General features: G+C 46.2%; 1 protein-coding gene across 3 annotated transcripts; it reads left to right on the forward strand.

Annotated features, from left to right (window-relative positions):
- Positions 1–5,692: 5,692 nt before the first annotated feature.
- Positions 5,693–27,354, forward strand: GTPBP1 (GTP binding protein 1). 3 transcript variants are annotated; one of them, XM_039487908.1, is made up of 12 exons: positions 5,693–6,146; positions 6,789–6,900; positions 8,886–9,066; positions 9,835–10,183; positions 11,124–11,247; positions 21,117–21,231; positions 21,688–21,832; positions 21,981–22,163; positions 23,153–23,288; positions 24,170–24,348; positions 24,856–25,056; positions 26,109–27,354. In XM_039487908.1, the coding sequence occupies exons 1-12, from the start codon at positions 5,907–5,909 to the stop codon at positions 26,199–26,201; spliced, it is 2,058 nt and encodes a 685-aa protein (XP_039343842.1). In that variant the 5' UTR covers positions 5,693–5,906; the 3' UTR covers positions 26,202–27,354. The 3 variants fall into 3 exon arrangements, with proteins under 3 accessions (XP_039343842.1, XP_039343845.1, XP_039343853.1); XM_039487911.1 differs by lacking the exon at positions 26,109–27,354 and adding an exon at positions 25,655–25,735; XM_039487919.1 differs by lacking the exon at positions 5,693–6,146 and adding an exon at positions 6,297–6,430.
- Positions 27,355–27,727: the final 373 nt, after the last annotated feature.

A 27,727-nucleotide genomic window follows, 5' to 3' on the forward strand; every position in this document is an offset into this window, starting at 1 on the left:
CTTATCTCTTCCCCTCCTGCCTGCTGACCAACAGCTTTTTTGTCACACCTCAGTTCCCATAGGTTTTACTTTTAAGATAATACTAATATGTGTGGTGAGAATGTCCATGCTGGTTCCTTTCACAAGCACCAGCTAACCTCCCACTCTGCCCCAAGCCCTGCACCCATCCGATCCCAACCCGCCACCCCCACCCCATCTCTTCCTACCCCTGCTCGACCCCAGGCCATATTCCCACCCCACCTCTTCTCCCAAGCCTCCACCCCTGCCCCACCTCTTCCTGCCCAGTTCCGCCCCCTCCCCCGAGCATACCTCATCCCCCAAATGCACCCCCCTGCTCCTCCTCCCCCGCCCCAGCACCTCCTGCATGCAACAGAACAGCTGATCACAGTGGGCTGGAGACAGTAGGAGGGAGGGGGAGGACTTATTTGGCCAGGCTGCAGGCGGATGGGAGGCACTGGGGGGGCAGGAGTTGGCTGCCGGTGGGTGCTAAGCTCCCACTAATCTTTTTCCGTGGGTTGCTCCCAGACAGGATATAGAGCCTTTCACCCCCTCCCAGGTCACTCATTCCATTACAGTCCCAAACTAGACATGATTTCAAAATGTTACCATACAATGGCTGCTCAGTATCCTAATATGCAGTGTTAGGGATTTCAGTCCAATTACTAGTGAAACAGGACTGAAAACCAATACTACATTTAGCAATAATAACAGGAGTACTTGTGGCACCTTAAAGACTAACAAATTTAATTTAGCATGAGCTTTCGTGAGCTGCAGCTCACTTCTTCGGATGCATAGAATGGAACATACAGAATATCTCCTGTCTGTGTGTTCCATTCTATGCATCCGAAGAAGTGAGCTGCAGCTCACGAAAGCTCATGCTAAAATAAATTTGTTAGTCTTTAAGGTGCCACAAGTACTCCTGTTCTTTTTGCAGATACAGACTAACACGGCTGCTACTCTGAAACCTGTCATTTAGCAATAATGTATTCCCCATGTTGGCAGTCTCAGCTCAGTCTCAGACTAAATGAGCTACTGAAAATAAATCTCTTTTTACACAATCGTAGAATCATAGGACTGGAAAGGACCTTGAGAGGTCATCTACTGTAGTCCCCTGCACTCATGGCAAGACTAAGTATTATCTAGAGACAATCCCTGACAGGTGTTTGTCTAACCTGCTCTTAAAAATCTCCAGTGATGGAGATTCCACAACCTCCCTAGGCAATTTATTCCAGTGCTTAACTACCCTGACAGAAAGTTTTTCCTAATGTCCAACCTAAACCACTCTTGTTGCAATTTAAGCCCATTGCGTCTTGTCCTATCGTCAGAGTTTAACGAGAACAATTTACCTCCCTTCTCCTTTTATAATCTTTAATGTACTGCAAAACTATTATCAGGTCCCCTCTCAGTCTTCTCTTTTCTAAATTAAACAAACCCATTTTTTTCAATCTTCCCTCATAGGTCATGTTTTCTAGACCTTTAATCATTTTTGTTGCTCTCCTCTGGATTTTCTCCAATTTGTCCACATCTTTCTTGAAATGTGGTGCCCAGAACTGGGCACAATACTCCATCTGAGGCCTAATCAGTGCAGAGTAGAGCGGAAGAATTACTTCTTGTGTCTTGCTTACAACACTCCTGCTAATACACCCCAGAATGATGTTTGCTTTTTTTGGCAACAGTTTTACACTGTTGACTCATATTTAGCTTGTGATCTACTATGACCTCCAGATCCTCTTCCGCAGTACTCCTTCCTAGGCAATCATTTCCCATTTTGTATGTGTGCAACTGATTGTTCCTTCCTAAGTGGAGTACTTTGCATTTGTCCTTATCAAATTTCATCCTATTTACTTCTGACTGTTTCTCCAGTTTGTCCAGATCATTTTGAATTTTAATCCTATCCTCAAAGCACTTGCAACCCTCCCAACTTGGTATTGTCTGCAAACTTTATAAGTGAACTCTCTATGCCATTATTTAAGTCATTGATGAAGATATTGAACAGAACTGGACCCAGAACTGATCCCTGTGGAACCCCACTTGATATGCCCTTCTAGCTTGACTGTAAACCACTGATAACTACTCTCTGGGGACAGTTTTCCAACCAGTTATGCACCCACCTTATAGTAGCTCTATCTAATTAGTATTTCCCTACTTTGTTTATGAGTAAGTCTTGTGAGACAGTATCAAAAGCCTTACTAAAGTCAAGATATACCACATCCACTGCTTCTCTCCATCCACAAGGCTTGTTACCCTCTCAAAGAAAGCTGTTAGGTTGGTTTGACACAATTTGTTTTTGACAAAAACATGCTGACTGTTACTTATTTTACTATCTTCAAGGTGTTTTCAAACTGATTGCTTAATTATTTGCTCCATCATCTTTCCAGATACTGAAGTTAAGATGATTAGTCTGTAATTCCCCTGGTTGTCCTTATTTCCCTTTTTATAGATTGGCACTATATTTGCCCTTTTCCAGTCCTCTGGCAATCTCTCCTGTCTTCCATGACTTTTGGAAGATAATTGGTAATGGCTTAGCTATCTTCTCAGTCAGTTCTTTGAGTATTCTAGGATGTATTTCATCAGGCCCTGGTGACCTGAAGACATCTAACTTTTCTAAGTCATTTTTAACTTGTTCTTTCCCTATTTTAGCCTCTGATCCTACCTCATTTTCATTGGCATTCACTATGTTAGACATCCAATCACTACTAACCTTTTTGGTGAAAACTGAAACAAAAAAGTCATTTAGCACTTCTGCTATTTCCACATTTTCAGTTATTGTTTCCCTCCTCCCCCCCTTGAGTAATGGGCCTACCCTGTCCTTGGTCTTCCTCTTAATTCTAACGTGTTTGTAGAATGTTTTCTTGAAGTCGGGAGGATGTCTGTTTCAAAGAATGAGATAAGAGAAGGTTTCTAAAAGGAGGGCCTCTTACTGATAGGGGTGACTACAGATGGTTTTCTCTCGACAAAAAGAATCTGTCTTAAAAGGAACCATAGGCACCGACTCCGTGGGTGCTCCAGCCCTGGATCACCCATGGAAAAAAATTAGTGAGTGCTTAGAACCCACCAGCAGCTAAGCTCCTTCTCTCCCACCAGCGCCTCCTGGCAGCCCCACTGATCAACTCCTCCCTCTCCTTCCCAGCACCGCCCACCCACCCTCTATGGATCAGCTGTTCTGTGGTGTGCAGGAGGTGCTGGGAGGGAGGAGGAGGAGTGGAGAAGGGGCATGCTTGAGGGAGGGGGCGGAACTGAGCAGGAAGAGGTGGTGTGGGGGTGCAGCTTGGGGGAACGGATAAGGTGGGGGCCGGGCCTGGGGCAGAGAGGGTGCAAGAAGAGGTGGGGTGGGGGTTTGGGGTGAGATGGGAGCGGGGCCTGGGACGGAGCGGCGGGGGTTGGGGTTTGAGCACTCCTGGCATCTGGAGGAAGCCGGCACCTGTGACAGCTGGGAAAATTGATACCCTGGTCTTGAAAGCTGCTGAATACCTAGAAACCCAGTGGAAGTCAACAAGAATTATGGGTACTCAGAAACTGACCAGAAGGTTGTATTAATCAAGGTCACAGATGAACTTCTTGTTAGAGCCAGGGGTGCCCTCGGCGGCTTGCCTGCAGAGGGTCCGCTGGTCCCGCGGCTTCGGTGGACCTCCCGCAGGCGCGCCTGCGGAGGGTCCGCTGGTCCCGCGGCTTCGGAGGACCTCCCGCAGGCACGCCTGCCTGCCGTGCTTGGGGCGGCAAAATCCCTAGAGCTGCCCCTGGTAAGAGCCCAGATTGAAACATAGGAATCCCTTGTTCTCAATCCCATGAGTAATCATCTAGACTACATAGGGTTTAAAATTGTCTAATCGCACAAAATCAAACATCCTTGTCCTGCCCCTTCCCTGAGGCCCTGCACCTCCCCGCCCCTTCTCACTGTATCCCCCTTCCCTCAGTGGCTTGCTCTCCTCCACCCTCACTCACTTTCACCGGGCTGAGGCAGGGGCTTGATGTGCGGGCTCTGGGCTGGGGGGTGGAACCAAGGGGTTCAGAATGTGGGAGGGAGCTCCGGGCTGAGCCTGGAGCAGGAGGTTGGTGTGCAAGAGGGGGTGCAGGCTCTTGGAGGGAATTTGGGTGCAGGAGGGGGCTCAGGCTGGGGTAGGGGGTTGGGGTGCAGGAGAAGGTGAGGAGTGTGGGTTCTGGGAGGGAGTTTGGGTGCAGGAGGGGGATCAGGGTGGGGGTTAGGGTGCAGGAAGGAGTGTGGGCCCCAACTGGGCAGTGCTTACCTCAGACGGCTCCCAGAAGTGACCGACTTGTCCCTGTGGCTCCTAGGCTCAGGGGCGGCCAGGTGGCTCTGCGCACTGCCCCTGCTTGCAGGCACTGCCCCCACAGCTCCCACTGGCTGCAGTTACTGGTTAATGGGACCTGCGGAGCCAGAACTCAGAGTGGGGACAGTGCACGGAGCCTCTCCGATTGCCTCTGCACCTAGGGGCCACAGTGGCATGGCTGCTTCGGGGAGCCACGTGGAGCCAGGGCAGGTAGGGAGTCTGTCTTTGCCCCGCTGTGCCGCCAACTGGACTTTTGGCCTATTAAAATCTCCTGGATTGCTTTCAATAGCAAACGGGAGATTGAGTCTGATTTTGGGAGACTCCCGGCCAATGCGGGAGGATTGGCAACCCTAAGATTACTCTATCCCTTATAACACTTAGCTATTTTCTTCGTGGGTACAAGCTGCATGATAGGGAGGGAGTTTGCAGTCAGGGCCGGCTTTAGGCCGATTCCCCCGAATCAGGCCCTGCGTCTAAGAGGGCCCCGTGCCCTAAAGAAGAGTGCCTTAACTTTTTAATTTTTACTCACACAGCGGCGACTTGGGTCTTCGGCAGCACTTCGGCAGCGGGTCCTTCACTCGCTCCAGGTCTTCAGCGGCATTTCGGCAGCGGGTCCTTCAGTGCCACAAAAGACCCGGAGTGAGTGAACGACCCGCCGCCAAAGACCTACATTGCCGCTGGTTATTCAAATTGGGCCCCGCACTTCCTAAAGCCGGTCCTGTTTGCCATGGAAACATGGGAGGTACTGTTGTCCAAAGCAAAAACAGCGGTTGATCTGGGGAATGTCACCCTCCTCAAAATTGAGGGATTTACGGCCATCAGCTTTCATAGAGGTCAGAGACTGGTCAGAGGGGGCAATGTGAAGTTTATCAACACTGGCTTTATGCTAACGAAAAGGTCTGGGACAGAGATTAGCCCTGACCTTTGTAGGTCCCCAAAATCATGGAGGTGGGAGTGGAGAAGCAGCTTAGTCAAGCTCTGACAGAGTCATTGCATCAGAATCTGGTTCCAGCAGATTTATTTCAGCCCCATGTCATCAGCTTCTGCCAAAGGACTAAGTCAGCTCATCTCACGCGGGAAATCCCCACAGACAGCAGGCCCAGAGTGTGCGTCTTCTCATTTGATTGATTCCTCCATGTGTCTGTCAGAAAAGCCTATTCTCTTATTGGTTAGCTCGGAAATGTAAATGACTGACTTTTGGGGGGAAACCTTTGACCCATCTCTCTGCCTCTGTCCCATGATAGGCGGAAATTCAGGGCCCACCCCTCTTTCTATATCTCTTGTTTGATTGGCGCAGAGTGTTGCTCGTCATGCCTTTCTCCTCTTCCATTGGTCACAAGGCAGTTAATACGTAGAGCGGGCTCTGTGTTTGTGAGGCTATAAGGAGTCGACCTGGCAACACTGCTTCTATCTTCCGGTCTGCCGCGGGAAGCGTCGATTTGGGGGCGTGGCTTATTAATAGTTATGAGCACGGCTGTAGTTGTTATGGTTATGCGTAATTATTCATAACGCTGCCTGGTGATTGGCTGGGGTATCTAATTAATTATTAACGAGCCACTTGGCGGGCTTTCGAGGGAGTGCCACGCACAGGCCGGGCAGCAGGAGCCGGGGGGTGGGGCTATGCTGATGAGGCGGGTGCAGGAGGCCGGGGCAGCAGGGAAGATGGCGGCGGAGCGGAGCCGCTCGCCCATTGAGGGCTTCCCGGTACCGGCCTGTATGTTCGCGCCGGAGCCCAGCTCCCCCGGCGGGGCGGCCCAGGCGGCAGCCTCCGCCCGACCCCACCGCGCCGCCTTCGGCTCGGACTGCAGCGAGGACGGGGAGGTGCTCAACGGGGAGCCCGAGCTCGACCTCACCAGCAAGGTAGGCCCGGGCGAGGGAGGCGTTTGGCTGCTGGGGCGCTGCGGCCGCGTCTCCCCGCGGCTGGGGTGGGGGCGTGTCCCGGGCGGGGGAGCGGGAGGCCTGCGGGGTGGCCAGTGAGGGTAACTGCCGGTGTCCTCGAGCGCGGGGAGCTGGGCCTGCCCCGCCCCCTGGCAGGGCGATGCGGGGCAGCCGCTGCTGGGGGAGGCAGCTCCGCGCGACAGGTGTCCTGGACCTCACCGCTCCGAGCGCCCGGTGCGGCCCCCGGGTGCGGCCCTGCGGAGACTGTGAGCGGCAACTTGTGTTTTTGTTTTTATTTACCGCCCGTTGCTGCCCTTCCCCCTAAACTGGCGCCGGCTGGGATCTGCCACTGGGCAGCCCCAGGTGCTGATCCCCCCCCCTACTTCGTAATGTTTAAAAGCAGCTCAACGTTCATAACCGGTGGGTACCTCTCTCTCCGATACCGCTGTGCAGTGCGGGGAGGAGACCTATGGTGTAACTGACAAACGTGTCAAAAATGACGGAAAGGGATCTTTGAAAGAGCCCCCTGCCCACGTAGAGATCATTAGATAAAGTACAGCCAGTGCTGTTAAGGAAATTTTCCCAGGCAGTGTGTTTAAACTGGGTGTCTGATCTTACTTCTAGTTGGTGATGGTGAGTCCGACATCGGAACAGTATGACAGCCTGCTCCAGCAGATGTGGGAGAGAATGGATGAGGGATGTGGGGAGACCATCTATGTAATTGGACAAGGATCAGGTGAGCATAGCTTCCTTTTGAAGCAAGAGCAAACACTAACTTTATGAGAAAGTGCTAGTCCATCTAATTTGATGCTTCAGAGGAAAGTAGAATTCCCTCTACCCCATTCCCCAGTATAATACCACATGCAGGGCATGCCATGCCCTGCTGGTGACTATGCCTGGAAACATAATTTGGTTACCCTGTTACAGTTTTATCTGGCATAAATGTAATTATTGATAACCACTCTTATTGCCAAACACATTTTAAGGCATCTGAGCACAGTACTGATGGGAGCTCTGGAGTTACAATCTCAGTCTTGATACTTTCTTCATGTTCTGAAGTGTCTGCTTTACCTCTGTGTCATTGCTTTTTTTCCCATTTGTAAATTGGGAATACTTCCCAGGGGTGTGTGAGAAGCACTTTAAATTTGACTATCAACTTTAACCAAAATAGCTGCTTCTGACTCCCCTTAGTAGCATGTGCTGAAGGCTGTCTATAGTACATAAAGCAGTTCCCTTTTTGTTGTTTCTAAATGTAATGTCTTTAATGTCACATGTCCTAGGTGTGGCAGCAGCCACTTGCCTTTGCATATTTGTGGTTTGCTGTTTTCACACCTGATCCTTTAACATGGCTTTCATATATCTGCCCCTTGTTCGTTCGTTCATTCTCTTTTGCATGTCACATTTTTTAATGTGCTAATGAAAAATACTGAATTTGACCCTCCTAGAGCATGACTTTCTTTCATAGAAAGCACAACTAGCTCATGGGTGTCACTAAGTCCGAGAGCATGGTGGGTTTCAAAATAGCTGGACATGTACATGGATATTAAGAATATCCAGAGTCAAAAGTTGTATTTAAAAATAAATATTTACTAAGTTTTGGAAGGGGTATATTTTAGTTCCTAAGCCAACCCTCAAGCTATGGAACAACTAGCAGGAAACCTTGCCAGGGGGCAGGTTATCCCATAGCTGCTTACTGTAGATTTTCTTGCATCTCCTCTGAAGCATCTGGAAGTGGCCACTGTCTCAAGACAATGGACGAGGTAGACCACTAGTCTGATTCAGTGTTATCCCTGTACTGCAGGCATAGCAATTGAAATAAGTGTTCAGTCAAGCTTCCTATGTACATCAGTCCGATCTATCTTCTGTATCCCTGATGGAGGGAATAACCATCCCAAGGGAGGGAAGTTCAGTTGGTCAATTCAGTCCTTGTGCTTTCTGCTGAGACTGCCCATAAGGAGGATAACTTGTGATTTGTTTAGAGATAGGCACTTGCTTGCTAAAACCTGGATTAAGACTCCCCAAGAGGGATATATGCATTTTTGTATACAAACCTGGGGTTGTATTGGAGGCAGTAACCTAGAGGAGAAAGAGTTCATATCACAGCCACAATCTCCCAAACTCATGTAGACCCCTTTGAATTTCTTTAGGTTTAATAATTTAAAGAAAAACTAGACGTGAGAGCTAGTCAGGTTTACAAAACATATTAATAGAGTTCTTTTCAAAAGCTACCCTCTCTGCTGCATCCCCTTGGTAACTTTTTTTAAACACTTTCTCTCCCCTGTTGCAGTGTGAAAGACTAATAGAGAAAATAAAGTATCTGGCTGTAGATGGGGAAACTGACTAAATACCCAGAGTGCTGTTAAATGCACAAAGTAAGCAAACTGAAAATATGAAATTTTTATGCTAATCCTTCAGTGATTTTTAGGTGTTGCTTGTAACTCTAGTAGGTAAAGCACTTTCAGATAGTAGGATTTATTTATTGTTTTGCTGTTATTGATAGTGACCCTCTAATTCCTTTGAGTCTTAAAATTAAGCCTAAAGTTTCCTTTGGGAATAGGCCATTCTTCCTGTGTTTCCATAGGCTGACTGGTGTCTTTCCCATGTGTGTAATCAATGCTATAGGCAGTACATGTGAAGAGCGAATAAAATTAACATTTACTTCAGGCTGTTGGTAAGTGTTGCTAATCTTTTATTCCCTTCCCTCTCACAACCTCTCATTAGATGGGACTGAATATGGTCTGAGTGAGGCAGATATGGAAGCATCCTATGCTACAGTGAAGAGCATGGCAGAGCAGCTTGAGGCAGATGTGATACTTCTGCGGGAGCACCAGGAGGCAGGGGGCAAGGTGCGCGACTACCTTGTTCGGAAACGTGTGGGTGACAACGACTTCTTGGAGGTCAGGTGAGGAGGCAGAGTTAGGCAGCAACCCAGCCACATCTCTTTGATCTGAGCAAGTGGTGGTTTGAATCTGGGTGTTTGTATGAACCCAGAAAAGGCAGCTGTCTGAACACTCCTTGCTAATTACATCTTTTTCCTCCTCTTTTTATACAAGCAGTGCAGTGATCTTTACTTTGCACTCCAGTTCTTGGCTCAAAAGTTTCAGTGTCTGAGTGACAGCCTCGGTTTTGGGCTCTCTCTGAGCTGGGAGCACTTAAGGGATCTCTGCTGATCCATCAAGGAGTTATTTTGGGACTCCTTCATCCTGTGATTGCAGGGGATTCAAGGAGTGGACTCTTTTTTTTTTTTTTTTTTTTAAATAAGTCATATACTGGAATATGGAATCTTTTGCTCATCAGTCACCACTTCTGTTCTAGCCTAATGCTTAAGTGATCTCTTGATGGGTGTCTGATGCCTTTTATAAAAATGACTTGGGAGTCTCAGTCCAGTTCCAGGTGGTTTGGGTTTTCGCATCACTCATATTGCCACAATGGCCACCCTCATCAGCACCAATAAAGATGTTAATATTAATACATGAATTCTCTAAAAGTGTCCCTCTAAATTGGATTGTTGCTTGTACTGTGCAAACTCTAAACAGATTTCAGGTTCCGGTGCGGTCACCAGCACCCATCGCTAGCTTGTATTAACATGAAAAACTTTTCCAATGGAAGACCAAGCTGACATTTAAAACTCTTTTCCAGGTGTTTGATTACTTTATTCTCTCCCTGGTAGGGTAGCAGTGGTTGGCAATGTGGATGCAGGAAAGAGCACGTTGCTGGGTGTCCTGACGCATGGTGAGCTGGACAATGGCCGGGGCTTTGCCCGGCAAAAGCTCTTCCGCCACAAGCATGAGATCGAGTCAGGTCGTACCAGTAGTGTGGGCAATGACATCTTGGGCTTTGACAGTGAGGGCAATGTGGTGAACAAGCCGGACAGCCATGGTGGCAGCCTGGAGTGGACCAAAATCTGTGAGAAATCCACCAAGGTCATCACTTTCATTGACTTGGCTGGGCATGAGAAGTACCTGAAGACCACAGTCTTTGGCATGACTGGTCACCTACCAGATTTCTGCATGCTTATGGTAAGTGGCAGTAAAGCAGTGCAATATGCCACTGTTCAAAGCTGTAAAATACCAGTACAGAGAAGTGGGTGACTTTATTTGGGGCAGGAACTCTTTGTTCTGTGTTTTGTACAGCACCTAGCACAGTGGATACCTGGTCCATGATGGGGCGGGATGGGGGTGTCCTAGGTACTGTGGCAATACAAATAATAGCTTCAGCAGGCAGAATAGAATTCCCAATCTGATGGCATGGCCAGGACTCCATGGCTGCGTCCCTGCTCTTGAGACATGCCACGGGATCTTCAATAGCCATAAGTAGTGAGGATATCTGTTTTCTTTGTCATCTGAAAGATTTCTGAACTTGGGAATACAATACCGTAAGCCCTGGTTAGGAGCTGACTTCTTTTCCTCGCTGCTGTCTCTCCTCCTACTGATGTTTTAAAATTCTTGTGTGTTGAGGGGATGGAAAACCCAGAATTGCCTCACTGTTTCCTTCTCTTCTCCACCACCACCACCCCTCCCCTGGCGCGCATGCACACCAGTTCTACAATCTGATCATAGTCTACTGCAGGGGTTCTCAAACTTCATTGCACCGTGATCCCCTTGTGACAACAAAAATTACTACATGACCCCAGGAGCAGGAACTGAAGCCTGAGCCCTGCCACCCTGGGTCAGGGGGCCAAAGCCTGAGTTCTACCACGCCAGGTAGGTGGGGGGCAAAGCCAAAGCTCAATGGCTTCAGCCCCAGGCAGGGGGCCGGGCCTGTAACCTGAGCCCCGCCACCCAGGGCTGAAGCCCTTGGGCTTTGGCCCCAGTCCCCAGCAAGTGTAAGCCAGCCCTGGAGACCCCATTAAAATAGTCATGACCCACTTTGGGGTCCTGACCGCTGGTCTACTGCATATTCTGGCCAAACTATCCTATGTGATCCAGCTACCTGCAGTTGTATGACTTTTTGATGCAGGTTGGCAGCAATGCTGGGATTGTTGGGATGACCAAGGAGCACCTGGGCCTAGCGCTGGCACTCAATGTTCCAGTCTTTGTCGTGGTGACAAAAATCGACATGTGTCCTGCCAACATTCTGCAAGGTAAATGTGGATCTTTACCAGCAACTGTGCTCCTCTGTCCTCAGAACATTCGGTATCCACTGGCTTGCCAGTGTCCCCTCAGCTGGGATGGTGAATCAGGGCTGACAGTCACCTCATACTTAATATGGCTTAGACTGTAGCTCAGATACATTCTAGAAATTCTCTTTTCCCAAGACAGTCCCCTCACTTGTGTTACAGCTGTCACTTCCATTGTTTGGATTGCTTAATTGTGCAGCAATAAAGTGTGTGTTTGTGGGGTTTTGCCTAATTAGGCTGTTGGTGTCAGGGTTAACTAAACCTTTTGGCCCTTCTCCTGGTCTTCCTTGATGGCACCCACTAGATGATGGCCAGAATCCTGGCCACTTTTCTTGGGCAGAGATTTCTCACCCCCACCCCTGACTGGGGATTTATGCTTGCTTTTACTTTGTACCTTACTGTGATTTCCTCAGCAGATCTGACTGGGGTCCAGCACCTGTGGTTAACTTTTCTCCAGGGGCTACAACAGTGTACTCCAGTTAATAGCCAGACTTCATAAAGCAAAATACATTTATTCTCAGGGTAAAATCGTTACAGAGGAAACTGTATTAACATGTGTTAATACAAACTTTTTTTAAAACAGGGCCGTCCCTACCCATACGCAAAGTATGCAGCTCCATAGGGCACCAGGAAATTTTGGGGCACCAAATTTCCTGGTGCCCTGCATGCTGCTCCAGCCCCTCCCCTGTCTCTTTCCCATGGCCCTGGCCCCTGCCCCTGCTCCCCTGAGGACTGCATTGGGGCCAGGCCTGCATTCACCGGCAGCGGGAAGTGCCGCGACCCAGCCCCAGCCGTGCTGCCAGTGAGTGCTTGGGGGTGGTTCCCTCCCTACCCTCAAGGCAGCCCTGCCCCCCTTACAGAGGTCTGGGGCCAGTTCCTCCCTTCCCCCCCTGCAGTGTGGGGGCTGCATAGGGCTCCAGAATAGCTAGGGACAACCCTGCTTTTAAAGCTTGGTAGAGGTCACTCGTCGCACTTATGGGATCCTACATAGTAAACCAAAGTCCTTCCATAAGGGTTAGGGGATCCCTTGGACAGAGGGTCCTGTCCACTTGCAGAATCAAAAGAAGGCCCTGTGTCAGTTTAAACTCAGCCTTTTTGTGCCAAAAGCCCTTCTTTGATCCCTGGAAAACCCAGTTGGAACCAGTGTATATAAGCCTCTAGGGAGGAGTTGTATGATTCACCTTAATCACTCACCCTGTTTCTAGTTCCTGGAGAGCTGTGGTAACCCTTGCTCTTGGAGTTGTATGCAGTCCCTTGTGCACAGTGATATATAAATCATTCATAAACTTAATATAATGGTCCCCAAAGAGAGATTGCAATTGCAGGCAGTCACATAGGCTCTCTGGGGAGAGGCAGCCAAGTGCTTTAGGCTGGAGTTGGGGGTTTCTTTCTCTCTTGGTATCTAAATTTGAAGAGGGAAAAGCCTGCAGTTTGGGTGTGGGGGATGGATATTAACTTGAAAGCTCTGGCTCTGCTTCTTGCCTGAAGATCAAGTGGTCTGCTTAGGCACTTCCAGTGGTGTGCATCAAAACAGAGGGATGTGGGCTGCCTCTTTTCCTGAATTCTGCCCCTACTTTGATTTTGTTCCTAGCCCATAAGGATTTGGCTCTAGTTACTTGGAACAGTGATGTGTTTTGGTCAGAAGTGCTTGAGAAGTTTTGAGAACCTGGAAGACTAGCAATCTGCCTGTTGCATAAATTCTGTCAGAAGATGCTTTCAGTAAACAGGACACTGAGCAGTATCTTTATAAATCCTAGGAAATGAAGGTGTAAAAGATGTTTGGCAAACTAATGAAAGCCCAGTCATAAAGCCAGTAGCTGGGGAGGGAGGAGCATATTTGGTTTAGGGTAAGAGAGCAGACATTTTGAGGAGAATTTATCTCAGAGCCCACTACTGTGCCAAGAGGAGGATGTAGATGTTTAATTTGAATAGAAGGTGGAAGATTTGGCCCCTTTACTTGAGCTTTGTTTGAGGAACAGATGACATGGTCAGATGTTGGTGTTTCCTTAGCCAAAACACTAGCCTCCTACAGTTGCCTTTTCTTAATTACAGACTGGTTATGGTTATCTGATCAGATGACAATTGAGGGATAAAAACTAATTGCCACTTAAGAAGTCCTTACCATCTCCCTTGTTTTCCCCCCACACATAACTGTACAATGCTAGGTGATCTCCTACAACATAACTTTCATTAATGCATTGGGTCTTGGCCACTACTGGAAGTAAGATACTGGACTAAAAAGGAACCGGCTCCATCATGGCAGGAGAAGAGGGAGGGCAGGAATCTGATCTGAAAGCCAAATCCTCTGCCCTGAAACACTGACTCCTGCATGTCCCTTCTCTGGACCTCATTTTGCTCTTGGCTCTTGTGATAATCTCTGCTCCCCTCTTGCTCTGAGGAATTGTGGTAATTAATACTCATAAGTAAGACTGTCCTGCCTTATCATGGCAAAATCAAGTCATAATTCAAACACTTTCTAGTCCTGGCCACTAATTAGCATTCAGCTCATCATGGAAAACTGAGGAAGGTCAAATCCTTTTTTTATGATTGTTTTAAAACTAGAGTGGATAAAGATCAATGACTTGTTGGGGATGGGGGGATTCGTATTTAAAATTTCTTTTAAAAATAAACCTGTTTAAAATGAAATCTGAATTTAATACAGAATATGTGAAGGTCTAAACTTAAATCATTTTAAATAAAAACAAAACAATATGCTGAATCTGTGAGCCTCTATCAAACTTTTAAGTTGAAGGCTGGAGAGCAGGAGAAAAACCTAACTTTTTTATGTTTTTATAAACATGGCACAACAGATCATGCTCTGTATTAAGGGCTTGATCCTGTGGGGGATGCAGGGATTGTGCAAGACACTGGCAAAGTAGGGTTGCCAACTTCCTAATGGCAAAAAGCCAAACACCCTTGCCCTGCCCCCTTCCCTGAGGCCCTGCCCCCACTCACTTTCACCAGGCTGGGGCAAGGGGTGTGGGATAGGGTGCAGGCTCTGAGGTGGGGCTGGGGATGAGTGGTTTGGGGTGCAGGAGGGGGCTTTGAGCAGGGACTGAGGGGTTCAGAGTGCAGGAGGGAGTTCTGACCTGGGGCAGTGGTTGGGGTGCATGCTCCAGCAGGGCGGCGCTTACCTCTGGCGACTCCAGCTGGCGGGGCTTAGGCAGGCTACCTGGCTCTGTGCAACTCCTGGAAGCAGTGGCATGTCCTTGCAGCTCCTAGGCAGAGGGGCCAGGGGCCTCTGTGCACTACCCATGCCCACAGGCGCTGACTTCACAGTTCCCATTGTCTGGAACTGCAGCCAATGGGAGCTGCCAAGTTGGCACTCGGGCAGTGCACAGAGCCCACCAGGCTGCCCCTGTGCCTAAGACCCGGATATGCTGGCCACTTCTGGGAGCCATGCAGAGCGAGGGCAGGCAGAGAGCCTTCCTTAGCCCCCCCCGTGCCCCCGACCGGACTTGATAGCCCAGTCAGCTGTGCTGGGGACTGCCAGGGTCCCTTTTCAGCTGGAATGCCCAGTCAAAAACCTGATTCCTGGCAACCCTGTGGCAGACATCCCACCCATTGAACTTGGCCTCTGACTTCAGGAGACAGTAACATGCATCATCATCTGGGATTCTAGCTTCCTGTGATTTTAAAGAATATAAATAAATCTAAATCCATGTTTTTTCCACAATTAAAATGATACCTAGCCATAATATAGGTATCAGTTGAACACTGTTTTATTGATTATATTTACTATTTTAAAGCAAGTTTGAAGACTATCTGTGCCAATTGTTATAATAAAATTAATAGAATGGTCCAGTCACAGTGCATTTCTTTTTAGTGTTGTTGATGGCCCTGCTGTTTCAGCCTCTTGTTTCTTAGCTTCTTTTCATTCAGTGTGGTGCTTTTCAGCTGGTCTACTATTGTCTGCCTTCAAACATAATCTGTACCCTTATTGTGTACAGTACAGCACATTGCTATTAATGTGAAATTTGTCCTTCCCAAACTCAGTGACATGGTTGTTAGGGGGTGATTTTTAAAGTTTTCAGCACCTTTTCATAACTTTAATTACTCGTGGAGGCTGAAGTGAGATGCATTGAAACATGAACCTCTATGCCAGGGGTAGGCAACCTATAGCACACATGCCAAAGGCAGCGTGTGAGCTGATTTTCAGTGGCACTCACACTGCCCAGGTCCTGGCCACCGGTCTGGGGGGCTCTGCATTTTAATTTAATTTTAAATGAAGCTTCTTAAACATTTTAACCTTATTTTCTTTACATACCACAATAGCTTAGTTATATATTATAGACTTATAAAAAGAGACCTTCTAAAAATGTTAATGTATTGCTGATACACGCAACCTTAAATTAGAGTGAATAAATGAAGACTTGGCACACCACCTCTGAAAGGTTGCTGACCCCTGCTCTACGCTGTTGAGTAACCTCTATACACCAGAAGCAGTTTATTGGAGTATGTAAATTTAAAGCACATTCAAAAATCAACCACAAGAGAGGGAGGTTGCAAGCACTGAATAAGTGATATGGGTACTTTCAGTAAAATGTAGTTAATTTTTTTTTTTACAGATAATCTTTAGTTTTTACATTTGGTAAAAAAAATAAAAACAACACATTCTGCATTTTTTTTTTCCCCATAGCAAACTGATTTCTAGGATCCCTGTGTGATGGGATCCCTTGGGTACAACCTGGAGCTTGGGTACCACTCTGTCCCCTTAACTTTCCAGCCTAGGCTGTCTCTCCCAATGCTTTGCTAGTGACAAGCAGCAAACCCCTCCAGGCACTGTTATCACTCAGTATAACAGGATGTGGAGACCCACACCCAGCTAGATTGCATGAATGCTACCTGAGCCACTCACGAATCAGACCGAGAAAGGTACCAGCCTTGTACCCAGAACTGTACCATCTTGTCCTAGTCAGAAGCCTGACCCATGTATGTTTATTATCCAGTCTGCTGCTCTCTTGATGTGGAGAGGACACACAGTGGCCTTTGTAAACTGAGCTGAGGTTTTCCAAGCACTTCAACCAAAACACACTGTTTTAGGTAAAATATAAAGCACCTTTATTAACTACAGAAAGGTAGATTTTTAGTGATTATAGGTGGTAGGTACAAAAAGTTAGAGATAGTTACTAAACAAAAATGGTAAGTGCACAGTCTAAATCTTAAGCCTTATTAGACTAGGCAGTATTTGGATCAAGCAGTTTTCTCACCCCACTAGATGTTACAGTTCTTAATACATAGGCTTCGCCTTTAAGCCTGGGACCAGTCTCCTCAGTTAAAGACTTTGTTTTCCCAGCATTCTCATTGCATCCGGCATAGGTGGGAGAGGAAAAAGTCAAAGAATGATGCCACTATCCCCTATTTTAGATCAGTAACAACCATATAGCAAAATCTCACAACTTCATATACATAGTTTGACAGAACAATGGGTTTCAGCAGACTATTATCTTTCATATGGTATCTTACGTGGCATTCTTTGTATGAAATATATCATCATTGTATGATGGATGAATATGGGAGTTCTAGGGTGCTGCTTTGAGGTACAGATTGCCACACCCTGCTCTTCAGGATCATCTGCTAAGCCTACCTATGTGGCCTCATGTTTAGGGCCCAACCAAATTCATGGTCATAGGATTTTAAAAATAATAAATTTCATGATTTCAGATATTTAAATCTGAAATTTCACAGTGTTGTAACTCTAGGGGTCCTGACCCAACTCTGAAGTAAGGGTGGCTTGGTATGGTATTGCCACCTTTACTTCTGCACTGCTTTTGGCAGGGCGCTGCCTTCAGAGCTGGATGCCTGGCCAGTAGCTGCAGCTCTCCGGCCACCCTGCTCTGAAGGCAGAGCCAAAGTAAGGGTGGCAATACTGTGACCCTCCTACAATAACCTTGCAACTCCCCTTCCCTATGACCCTCTTTTGGGTTGGGACCCCCAGTTTGAGAAATACTGGTCTCCCCTGTGAAATCTGTATACTGTAGTGTAAAAGTACACAAAAGACCAGATTTCATTGGAGGGGGGAAGGGGCAGCATATCTCATAGCGATGATGCATTTTTCATGGCCCTGAATTTGATAGGGCCCTACTCATACTCCTGTTTTATAACTTTTCTCTCGGCCTGAGCTCTAATTGGCTTAGTTCTCAAATTATGAATATTTGACAAGTCACCATGCAAACTTACTCTCCAGCTCATGAGAGAACACTGATCTGCCCAGTATCTGCCTGTCCTTGCTTCTGGGTGGTTCTGGACACTTCAAGTTAATGGCCTCGCTCTGTCTCCTTGCATGTGTACATGGACAGATACAAACAGAAATCCATTAACTTCTCAACTGCCCCCCCCCAAACAAGTAAAATACTGCCACGCAAAAGGCATGTGGGTTACATGAACATAAGTCATGGATTGTTGTTAGTTCTTTCATTTTTCTCAGGGTAGGAGAGGGCGGGTGAGTTATGTAACACGGCAGAAGGAACAGTGTGCGCAACCAGAAAGGAGCAGTAGTGGTGTCTAAGCAGGATACTGGGAAAAAGAGACAATTTTCTTCGGAGTGCAACTTCTAGTGTTGACTTCAACACCTGGGAACTGAAAAATAATCTGCCATGGCTGCAGGTCATAAAACCATATCTGGGAATATTTTCAAGAAGTTCCTGTACCCCTGGGTACAAAAGGAATGTGCGAAATACAGTGAATAATGCAACAAAGAGATGCAAGGCCTGGCTGTCAGAATGAAACAACATTATGAAAAATGCTCCGCAGAAGGTAATGACTTTGAAGATGATGATGTGGACATATCTGAACAATCTGGATCAACTGGTTAGTAAACTTAAGTTTGCATCTTTCTTATGCACTGCTTGCCATGTCTTAATGTGCTAGTGAATAACTTAAATTGTCATAAATTTTGTGTTTTGGGTGGATTACTTACGAATTTCAAAATTTATTCAAAATATAATTGGTATGTTTGTGGGAGTATTTATCAATTACACTTTTACTGTCACTGCTGGACTTCTGAAATTCTTTATTGCTTAGTATAATCAAACATCCTAAGTGACGACTTTCTGTTTAAAGTGTGATTGGGCACTTATGAATTTTAGTACTTAAACATTTTTTTTAAATGTTTTGGTATGTTGTTAAAGATAAGGGTTTAAATAGATTTAGATAATCATTGGATTTATTTTCTCTCTAAAACTGGGTTTAAAATAAATTGTCATGTAAACAGTGGTACAAATAGTAGTAGGCAGAATCTTTCATTTACAATTTTTTTTTTTAAAAGCAGTGCACTCGGTAGTAATCAGTGAGTGACTGTTTGTTTGTTTGTTTTTGTTTTGTTTCAGGGACCAGTTTAGGTATAAGGGGTTATGAATATCCATCTGCAATGTCTACAACTTCAGTCACCTGCTGGTACCACCAGCAGTGCTGCAACTAAACATGTCAGACAGTAAATTAACTGTGTTAAAAAATGCATGGAAGAGTTCATAAGCAGGACCAGCAAATTCCAGCAAGATGAAACAACTCCATAGATTAAAGGATTGCTTGGTTCATTATGCAACAAATTCTTCATTTCGGCTAGTTCAAAGCAAACACTTCATTGGACATAGTTCAGTCATTATGACCAGGCTGCACTCCACCCGGCAGAGCAGACACTGTTGAAAGGTTGCTGGATACAGTATACGAGAAGGAAATCTGAAGAATGTGCAAAAAAACATTGATAGGGAAACTTGGTAATGTGAGTCTTGATGGGAGGAGCAATGTATGCAATGATCCAGTAATTTGTTCTTGTGTGACAGACAACAACCCCATCTTATGTTATTTTACAGAAATTGACACATCAGGAAATACCTGATACAGCAGAATACTTAAATTAGAAGTAAAGGCTATAACAAACTGAACAAAAATTAAACAGTTGAGCACATAGCTTTGTTGCAGACAATGCTGTAAATGTAGCAAAGATGAGAAGTCTAGAAGAAGATAATGAAGGGAACCTAAAACATAACCTATATGGGTGTGCAGTGCTCCTTGATTGCGTCTTTTAGCAAAGACTTAAGTACAACTTTTGGAATAAAGGAAAACATTTTTGACATTGCGGAATACTTCATAACAACCACTGTGCTTCAGCTTCACTGAACAAAACAGGAGGATCCAAACTAATTCTCCCCCAAGTTGTGTGATGGAATTCAGTGCTTGACTGTTTTGAGCTATTTATTAAGAATTGGCCTCTTCTGATGACAATTTTGTGAAGAAAATCATAACAAAATAAATGGAACTCTCACAACCAGCGTAGTCAACATTGGACTAAAGAGAACTGTAGAATATATGCTGACTATACTGAAACCTATTTCCATAGCCTTGAGCAAACTGCAGAAAGATTGCAGCTGTATTGCTGATGCTGTTGAAATTTGGAAAGAATGTCAAGAGACATTGAAGAAAGAAATACCCAGCAACAAAGTTAAATTTTAGGCAGTAAAGAAGTGGATGGATCAAGCACCTACTCCACCTCTTTCTTGCCAATATTCTCAGTCCAAAGTTCCAGGACAGATGCCCAACTGCTGAAGATGCTGCTATGACTTGGGCATCCAGTAATCACCCCTCAATCATGCCAACCATAATAAATTTCAGGGCTGGAGGTGAACCATTCAATCAGTACATGTTGGCTAATCTTTAAAAGAGTCCCACCACTGAATTTGTGGAAGTCACTAGCTAAGCACCAGGAACCAGTGTGTGTGTTTGAAGTGCTAAACCAGCTTTTGACACTAGTAGCCTCTTCTGCAGGCAGGAAAGAATATTTTCTTCATTTTGACTAATTAATTCAAAGTTGAGAAGTCAATTGGAAGTTGAAACAGCAGGAAAACTTGTCTTTCTCTTCCAGTCTATGAATAAAAATGAGGAGGGAGGGAATGAGATCTAGCTTTAAAAGTTTGAAGTACAGAGTAAGTAACTTAGGCGACTTTCTTATTTTCAAAAGACTTAACGTGAGTAGAAACTTGAGCTCCAGTCACTTTCACTTATGCATATTTGAAAAATTTCACAGGCTGACTTGAAATCAGTTTAGTTCACAGGCTACAGTTAATCCCTCTGTTCCTTTAATAAATCACTTGGTTGTAAATATGAAACATCTTTAAAGTTCATGTATCCAAAACATTTACCTTTTTTTGTTTAATACAAATAAATTTGATATGCTGTTTTGTTTTTTAATTCATTCCAGTTGCCATCCTGATGCAGCTTGACACAAATCATGAGCTAAAGTTAATTTTGGAGTAAATAAGCAATATATTACTGACTTTTTTTTCTAACATACTGAAAATGTGCAGTTAAGAAGAATCTGAAAATATTGAGCTATATAATTGCTTGAATAAGTGTATATAGTTATAGTCTACCTTCCTGTGTCGCAAAAAGGTGTACCCAATCTAGTATAAAGGGTCTATTTAGTTGTAAATTAGCGTTTTAATGTAAATCTGATTGGTTGATATAAAACAATGAGCAGTCATCTTTTGTTAGAAGATAACTGATGTACAAACGGAAAGATTGATTGAAAACTAATTTAAATGGAGGTATTCCATTTAGTGATTTAAATCGCCTCAAATTAAATTAATCCACTCCCATTTAAAACAGACCTCTAGTAAGCAACCTTAAAACGTAGCCTCCACTTCAATAGATGCATATAGAGGCAAATTCATACTTTTTTGGAACAGTTTTGGCTCGGCAGCAGGCTGGCTGTTATGGAAGATGTGACCCCAAGTCAATTTTTTTGCAAATGTGCCTATCTCTCTTAAGAAATCTGACCAAGGCAATTTTTAAAGAGGGGAGATGCTGCCCTAACTATGTTCATTTCACCCTTTAAGAAACTCTGAAGCTGTTACAGCGACTTCTGAAGTCCCCAGGGTGCAGGAAGATCCCGGTGCTGGTTCAGAGCAAAGATGATGTCATTGTAACAGCCTCCAACTTCAGCTCAGAGAGGTAATAGCAGTGGAGAGAGTGGCCTGTATTAGTCCTGTTTGGGGGTGGAGTGTGTCTGGGTGAGACGATAGGGAGCAAAATCCCCACAGCTTAGATGTACTAATGTTTCATCTGCTGCATAATAGATAGGTTCCGTAAAGGGAACACTCAGACTGAACATCCATGTATTCCTCTCCCAGATAGAAGTGTGGGGCTTGTGCTGAGCTATCCACTGAAAGCACAGTGCCCAGACCTCAGTGCAAGAATCTAAAGCCCCTTTTCTGAATCTCACAAGGAAGTTTAGATGCAGTACTGCAGAATTTCAAATATGAGGTGTTCTGCAACTAACTTTGCCTGCCAAGCTTTCCCCTGCCAGTGCTGAATATTTATCTCAGTCCCAGATGTTGATGTCTCCCTGAACTTTGAATCAAGGTGAGGGGACTAACTTATTCCGTCTGTTGTCTGTCTCCCTCACAGGATGTGCCCAATTTTCCAGATTTCCAATGTCACTGGTGAGAATCTGGAGTTGCTTAAGATGTTTCTCAATCTCCTGTCTCCCCGAACAAGTTACAGGGAGGAAGAGCCAGCAGAGTTTCAGATAGACGACACTTACTCTGTACCGGTAAGGGGCCTGGTGCTGGGAAGGGCTCTCTGCCACATTTGAGATGGACCAGGGGTGGGGAGGTGGGCCTGCTGGAAGGGGGAATTCCAGTACCGCTCTAACAGCATAGTTGAGTGACTCGTTACCGGTGGTTCTCTCTCTTGTGCAGGGTGTGGGAACAGTTGTGTCTGGGACAACCTTGAGAGGCCTGATCAAGCTAAATGACACTTTGCTTCTGGGGCCAGACCCCTTGGGCAACTTCCTGACCATTGCTGTCAAGTCCATCCACCGCAAACGCATGCCTGTGAAGGAGGTGCGTGGTGGCCAGACTGCCTCCTTTGCTCTGAAAAAGGTGAGAGAGAGAGAGAGAGTGTGTGTGTGTGGGGGGGAGGAGTAGTCTGCCCTGGTTCCTGATATCGAGAGCCTTGCTTCTTCAGGATACTTTACAATCCTGGTTAAAATGAGACTTCTTCCACCAACGCTTGAGGGCAGGGGGAGAGTTCATCTACCACCACCATAAAGTCCCATACAAACTTAGTGGCTCATACTCCACACCCCACTCCCTTTTCAAGAGTTGTCACCAGTCTAATAATTCTGTGCCCTTATCTTGAGCTGTGTTTTTACCAGACAGTCTAAAATAGTAGGTGTGGCTTGAAGGAGATCACTCATTAAATACAAGTGTTGCAAGGAGTCACTCTTGTTAGAACTGAGCGTAATGTCCTAGGCCTGGTCTATACGTAGTGTTTGCACCAATTTACCTTTCAGCTAGGAGTCTGACTTTTTAGGGTTTTTTTGTTTTTGTTTTTTTTTACCAAAAGAGTTATGTTGGTACAAGCCCTAGTGTAGGGATAATGGTGCCTCATACCAGAATAACTGCATCCATTACTAGTGGTGTTGCACTGGTTTCAAACCGATATAGTAAAAACCGTGTAAACAAGCCTTTAGCATAGTGCTGGTGGGCATTGTGCAGTTGGAAGGAGTGTCTTTCTGAATGACAGGTAAAAAGGATGCCTATAGCACTCTTAGCAAGTGTAGCTCTATTAACCCCAGTGTCCTGCCCAAAATTCAATTTTGGGTAATCACATCCTTCTATCTACAACTTCTTCAAAAGTTTCAGCTGCAATCATTCTTTGGAACCCTGCATAGCATTGTTGTATGCTGCTGAACAGCTATCACATTGCATCCCAGAGGTGGCTGCATTTCAGTGGGTGTGAGTAATCATTGATCTGTAAAATTCCTTGAGATCCCTCTGGATGAAAGGAGTGAAAGAAATGAACTTATTCTTTGTAGTAAGCATGATTCTTAACTCTCTCTTTATCTTTTTTCCTGTTTCCTCCCTAGATCAAGCGTTCCTCCATCCGGAAAGGCATGGTGATGGTGTCCTCCCGTCTGAATCCACAAGCATCCTGGGAATTTGAAGCAGAGATTCTGGTGCTGCATCATCCCACCACCATCAGCCCACGCTATCAGGCCATGGGTAGGTGTAGCAGCTTTCTCTGACCCTTAGATCCCAGTTGCACAGCTCCCAGTTACAGAGTTCTGCTTTAGCCTTAGGCTGCTTAATCCACCTGTGATTTCTGCTTTATCCAGGATGTAGGGCATAGTTCCTTGTATTAACTTCCCCAATTCCATTATGGGTGAGAGAGCAGATCTAGAAGAGCAAGGATTGCTGCCGGTAAGAACCAGTGTGCTTGGAAAGAGGAAAGCCTACACGATGGCTACCAGGAGTCAGCATTGTCTGTAGCCCAGTGGTTCTCCAGCTTCATCATTTGCACAACAAACTCTGCCTGGAACACTGAGGGCAAAGAAAAACCCACAGCTGGCCCATGCCAGTCAACTCTGGCTCTTGGAGCTCGGGCTGAGGAGCTGTTCCCTCGCTATGTAGACTTCTCGGCTTGGGCTGGCTCTGGGATCCTCTCATCCCACATGGTCCCAAATCCTGGGCTCCAGGTCGAGCCTGGAAGTCTACACAGTGATGGAACAGCCCTGCAAGTCTGAGTTGACTGGCACGGGCCTGCTGTGGGTTTTTCTTGTCTGTGTAGACATACTCTGTTCTTCTCAATACCACTGTCCCCTGCTGCTTGGTTCTTAATGTTTCATTGCGTGGGTCACTAGGAAAGCCAGTGCAGAACAGTTTGAGACCCTCGGCAATATCCAATACTTAGCTTCGTTTCTGAGCAGCAAACAAATGCATCTGTAGCGTCAACTTAGCACTGATTAGAATACAATAGGTTTTTTCATTCTGAACTCAAATGTGCTGTGAATAGATTAGCAGTAATGACCTTGGACTCTAATCTGAGGCTTGTTCCACTAGTGGCATTTACTACTTGAGAGCCTCTGGTATGTTATCGTTTACAGTGCATTGTGGCAGTATCCGCCAGACAGCCACTATCCTCAGCATGGACAAGGACTGCCTACGGACAGGGGACAAAGCTACAGTGCACTTCCGCTTCATCAAGACCCCTGAATACTTGCATATAGACCAGCGGCTGGTCTTTCGTGAGGGTCGTACCAAAGCAGTGGGTACTATCACCAAGGTAAAGGCCGAGGAGCCATACCCTTGCCATTTCGTTTTCCCAGTAAACCTTTGCTCCTACAATGAGGAGACAAGTAGGGGAATCAGGGAATTGGGAGGATATAGTTTCACTATCTTAGTTGCCAATTTCAAGCAAAACTCAGGCTAGTGGCGACCAGCTTGTATTGCAGTCTAATGGCCATCTGGCCTGTGTGAAACTGACTGGGTGGGGAGGCTGGGAGCGTCTTTGTCTTCCAGAGAGAGGTGTCCCCTGACATAAAAGACTGGCTGTGCCATAGAGACTGAACACCCCTCTCAGCCCTACATAGCGTCTCCGGGGCAGCTCTGAGGCACGTTGATGGGCCAGTGTAGGCAACCGCGGGCTAATGCTTACTATATAGTTCACTTTATGGCTAGTGGAAGTAATTCTCTAAGCACTCCTCACTTTCAAAAAACCCTGAAGTTTTGAACCTTGCTTGGCTGGCCCTGCCATTTTAATGCTGTGTATTCTTCCATCTGTACCCGGCAGTTACTCCAGACCACCAACAACTCTCCAATGAACTCCAAGCCCCAGCAGATCAAGATGCAGTCAACAAAAAAGGGACCCCTTACGAAACGAGAGGATGGTGTGCCCCAGAGTGGGACAGCAGCCGGGGGGGCCCTGGTGGGGGATGATGCCACCTCATCAGGAGCAACACCAGCAGTACCTTCTAGTGCCCTGCAAGCACAGGTTAGCAAAAGACATCTAAGTATCCTCTGACTAATCACATTCGCCTTCCTTCCAGCTGATTGTCTCAGCCCCATAAAACATCTGCATTGTTCCCCCTTCTTGGGACTGTTCACTTGGCAATGACAAATTATATGGGTACAGCCAGCAGTACCCCAGCAAGGAACTAGACCCCCTGATAACTGAGAAAATCCTAACAGCTGATTGATGGCAGCTTGTCCTCTCAATGGAACGTTTGTATTCAGGCAGTGCCTAGGAGGCCTTGTTGTAGACCAGAGCCCCATTGTGCTAGGCTCTGTGCAAACACATAGCACCTGCCACAATGAGCTCACAGCCCAAGTAAGGGCATTAGGCCAGCTGTCACTTCCCTTTGGTCAAATCACACTTAGACCACCGAGTCTGGCTTGGAAAGAGACAGTGTTCTTCCCCTCAGTTCATGTCTCAGTATGCCTTTCTGTCTCCTCTTCGCTGCTGTGTCACAGTGGAAAGGGCTGTACTCCCAGCCTCTTACGCTTGCTCTGTATTTTTGCTGTCCCTTGGGTGTTTGGGTGGCTGTGCTCTTGCTCATCTCTGCTTCTCTCTTCCTGCTGCTTTCCTTCAGACTGCACTGGATGAAGAGCCCCACAACCGAGAGGGCAATAAGGTATTTTTGCACCCTGACAGCTGATTTGAGATAAGTGGGCTTGCTGGCCTGAGTCCGGGAACGGAATCATATCAGCAAAATAATCATGGAGGCTTTCTGCTTCCATCACCTACAATATGGAAACCCAGGCCCTGGATTTCTGAGATTCTGAGCACCTTCAGCTTCCATTGACTTTATAGGAGTTGAGTGTTCAGAGCTTCTGTAAATTGGGTCCCCAGAAGACTAGAACTAAAGTTTACCAGCTTCTGCTTGTCTCCTTACTACCTGCAATAGAGGGAAATTGATCATGTGAGAGGTGCTCCCTGATGCCCTAGCAGTGAGAATGCAGGTAGAACACTTGCCTCAGTTCTGTGTTTGTCACTTTGATTTTTTGGGATCATCACAAACTAAAATTCCCCTCCTTGTTTTCCAGCCGAAGGTTGGAGGAGGGGGCCGGCGACGTGGGGGCCAGCGCCATAAAGTGAAGTCTCAGGGGGCTTGTGTGACTCCTGCCAGTGGCTGCTGAATATCTTTTTTTCCACCACCCTCTGAGGAATTCTCCCCCTCCCTCCATTTCTTAGCAAAGACATCCAGAGCAGCTTAAACCAAAACCCCATCCAGCTGATCTGCTGCAGAAGAACCTTCCCTCCCCAGGAATGACAGAGGGATTGTAACTTATAATAAGCTAAGGAAGGTGACAAGACACGCGGAACTGATCAACTGACACTTTCCTCCTCCCTCTACCCCAACACACTTTTGTACAACCTGGGCTCTTAGTCTTTATTATATTATGTGTGCATGAAGATGAGGAAAATCCAGATATATTGGAGAAGAGCCATTTGGCTGCTTCCCTTTCCCCATCTGGTCCTGTCTGTTTAATCTTCTACATTGTCCCCAGTCCACTGGCATTAGAAGACCTGAAATTCCAGGGTTAAAATGTGCTGGATGGTGGGTGGTTGTAGGGGGCAGCAATTCCTCGCTCTCTGGTAAGGTGCCAAATGAGTTCTGGACTCTCCCTGTCTTAAACTGTTTTTTAAATGGGTTAATTTTAATGTGGCAGTGACTGCAATTTGGAGGGGGATGCAGAAAACTGAACAGATGGATCTTAAAGAGGACGGTGAATTCAAGAGAGATCCTTGACCTTAAGTTGGTATGTTTAAATTTTTTTCTTAATACTTCTCCCTCTCCTCCCTAAATATAAGGCCAATAGCTATTACAACTTTAATCAGAGGTGAGATTAAGTACAGAGGTTACTTTCCCATCTCATCCTCCTTCCTCTTCTAACCTCTGTTCAATGCATGCTGGAACAACTCTTACCCACCCCTCAAGGTCCTGGCGGCAGAGTGACATAGTCGAATGTCTCCAGACTGCTCTATGGTGCAGGAACACTGTGTGGCCTGTGACCAGCATAAGTCTCCCCTGTGACTAGACAATTATCACAAGTGGGATAGCCCTTTCGGGCCTGGAGACTGAAAACATGCCACCCTCATTTGACTTTGCCTGCTCCAAGTGCTCCCTTCTCTCCTGGAACTCGCAGGCCAAGCTTTGCCATGGCAGTGGTAACATTGGTCAGTCCCACTCTTTGCAGAAGGGGGAAGTGATTAGTTGATACCAACCTTAGGGAAGCACTTTCAGCCTGGGGAGCCCATGGAGATTTTATCTTTTTTTTTTTTTTTTTTTTTTAAATAAAGTTCTAGCTTCTTGGACAGGCCCCCCAGGACACTCCTTCTGAAGTGACTTATTTTATGAGTATCATGTCCTTTTACCTCAGGCTTTGTAGCTGGTCACCTCCCAACTTCTTGTTCTGTCCTCTCCCATCCCTGCCTCTTCAAAAGACGAGCTCCCTAGAGGATAATGCTTATCCTCCACTGACTAGTGGGATGCTTAATATCTTGAGGGAGGAGGCAGAGCTATCACTTACTTCATTCTGAGTAGAGAGTCACTGTTCGTTGTTTCAGAGAGCCTCCACCTTGGGAAGCTGTTAACTAGAGAGACAAAGCCTAAAGCCATCTCTGAGGGCAAACTGAATGGAAGGGGGAAGATAGAGCATAG

This window comes from Mauremys reevesii, linkage group 1 (genome assembly GCF_016161935.1).
Source record: "Mauremys reevesii isolate NIE-2019 linkage group 1, ASM1616193v1, whole genome shotgun sequence".
NCBI lineage: Eukaryota > Metazoa > Chordata > Testudines > Geoemydidae > Mauremys > Mauremys reevesii.

Bases quoted from the DNA above. Each gene is read 5' to 3' on its own strand.
- GTPBP1 (XM_039487908.1), top strand. From the start codon at position 5,907: ATGCTGATGAGGCGGGTGCAGGAGGCCGGGGCAGCAGGGAAGATGGCG. The intron at 9,067-9,834 runs GTGAGGAGGCAG...TCTCCCTGGTAG, and splicing joins AACGACTTCTTGGAGGTCAG to GGTAGCAGTGGTTGGCAATG. The intron at 10,184-11,123 runs GTAAGTGGCAGT...TTTTTGATGCAG, and splicing joins CAGATTTCTGCATGCTTATG to GTTGGCAGCAATGCTGGGAT.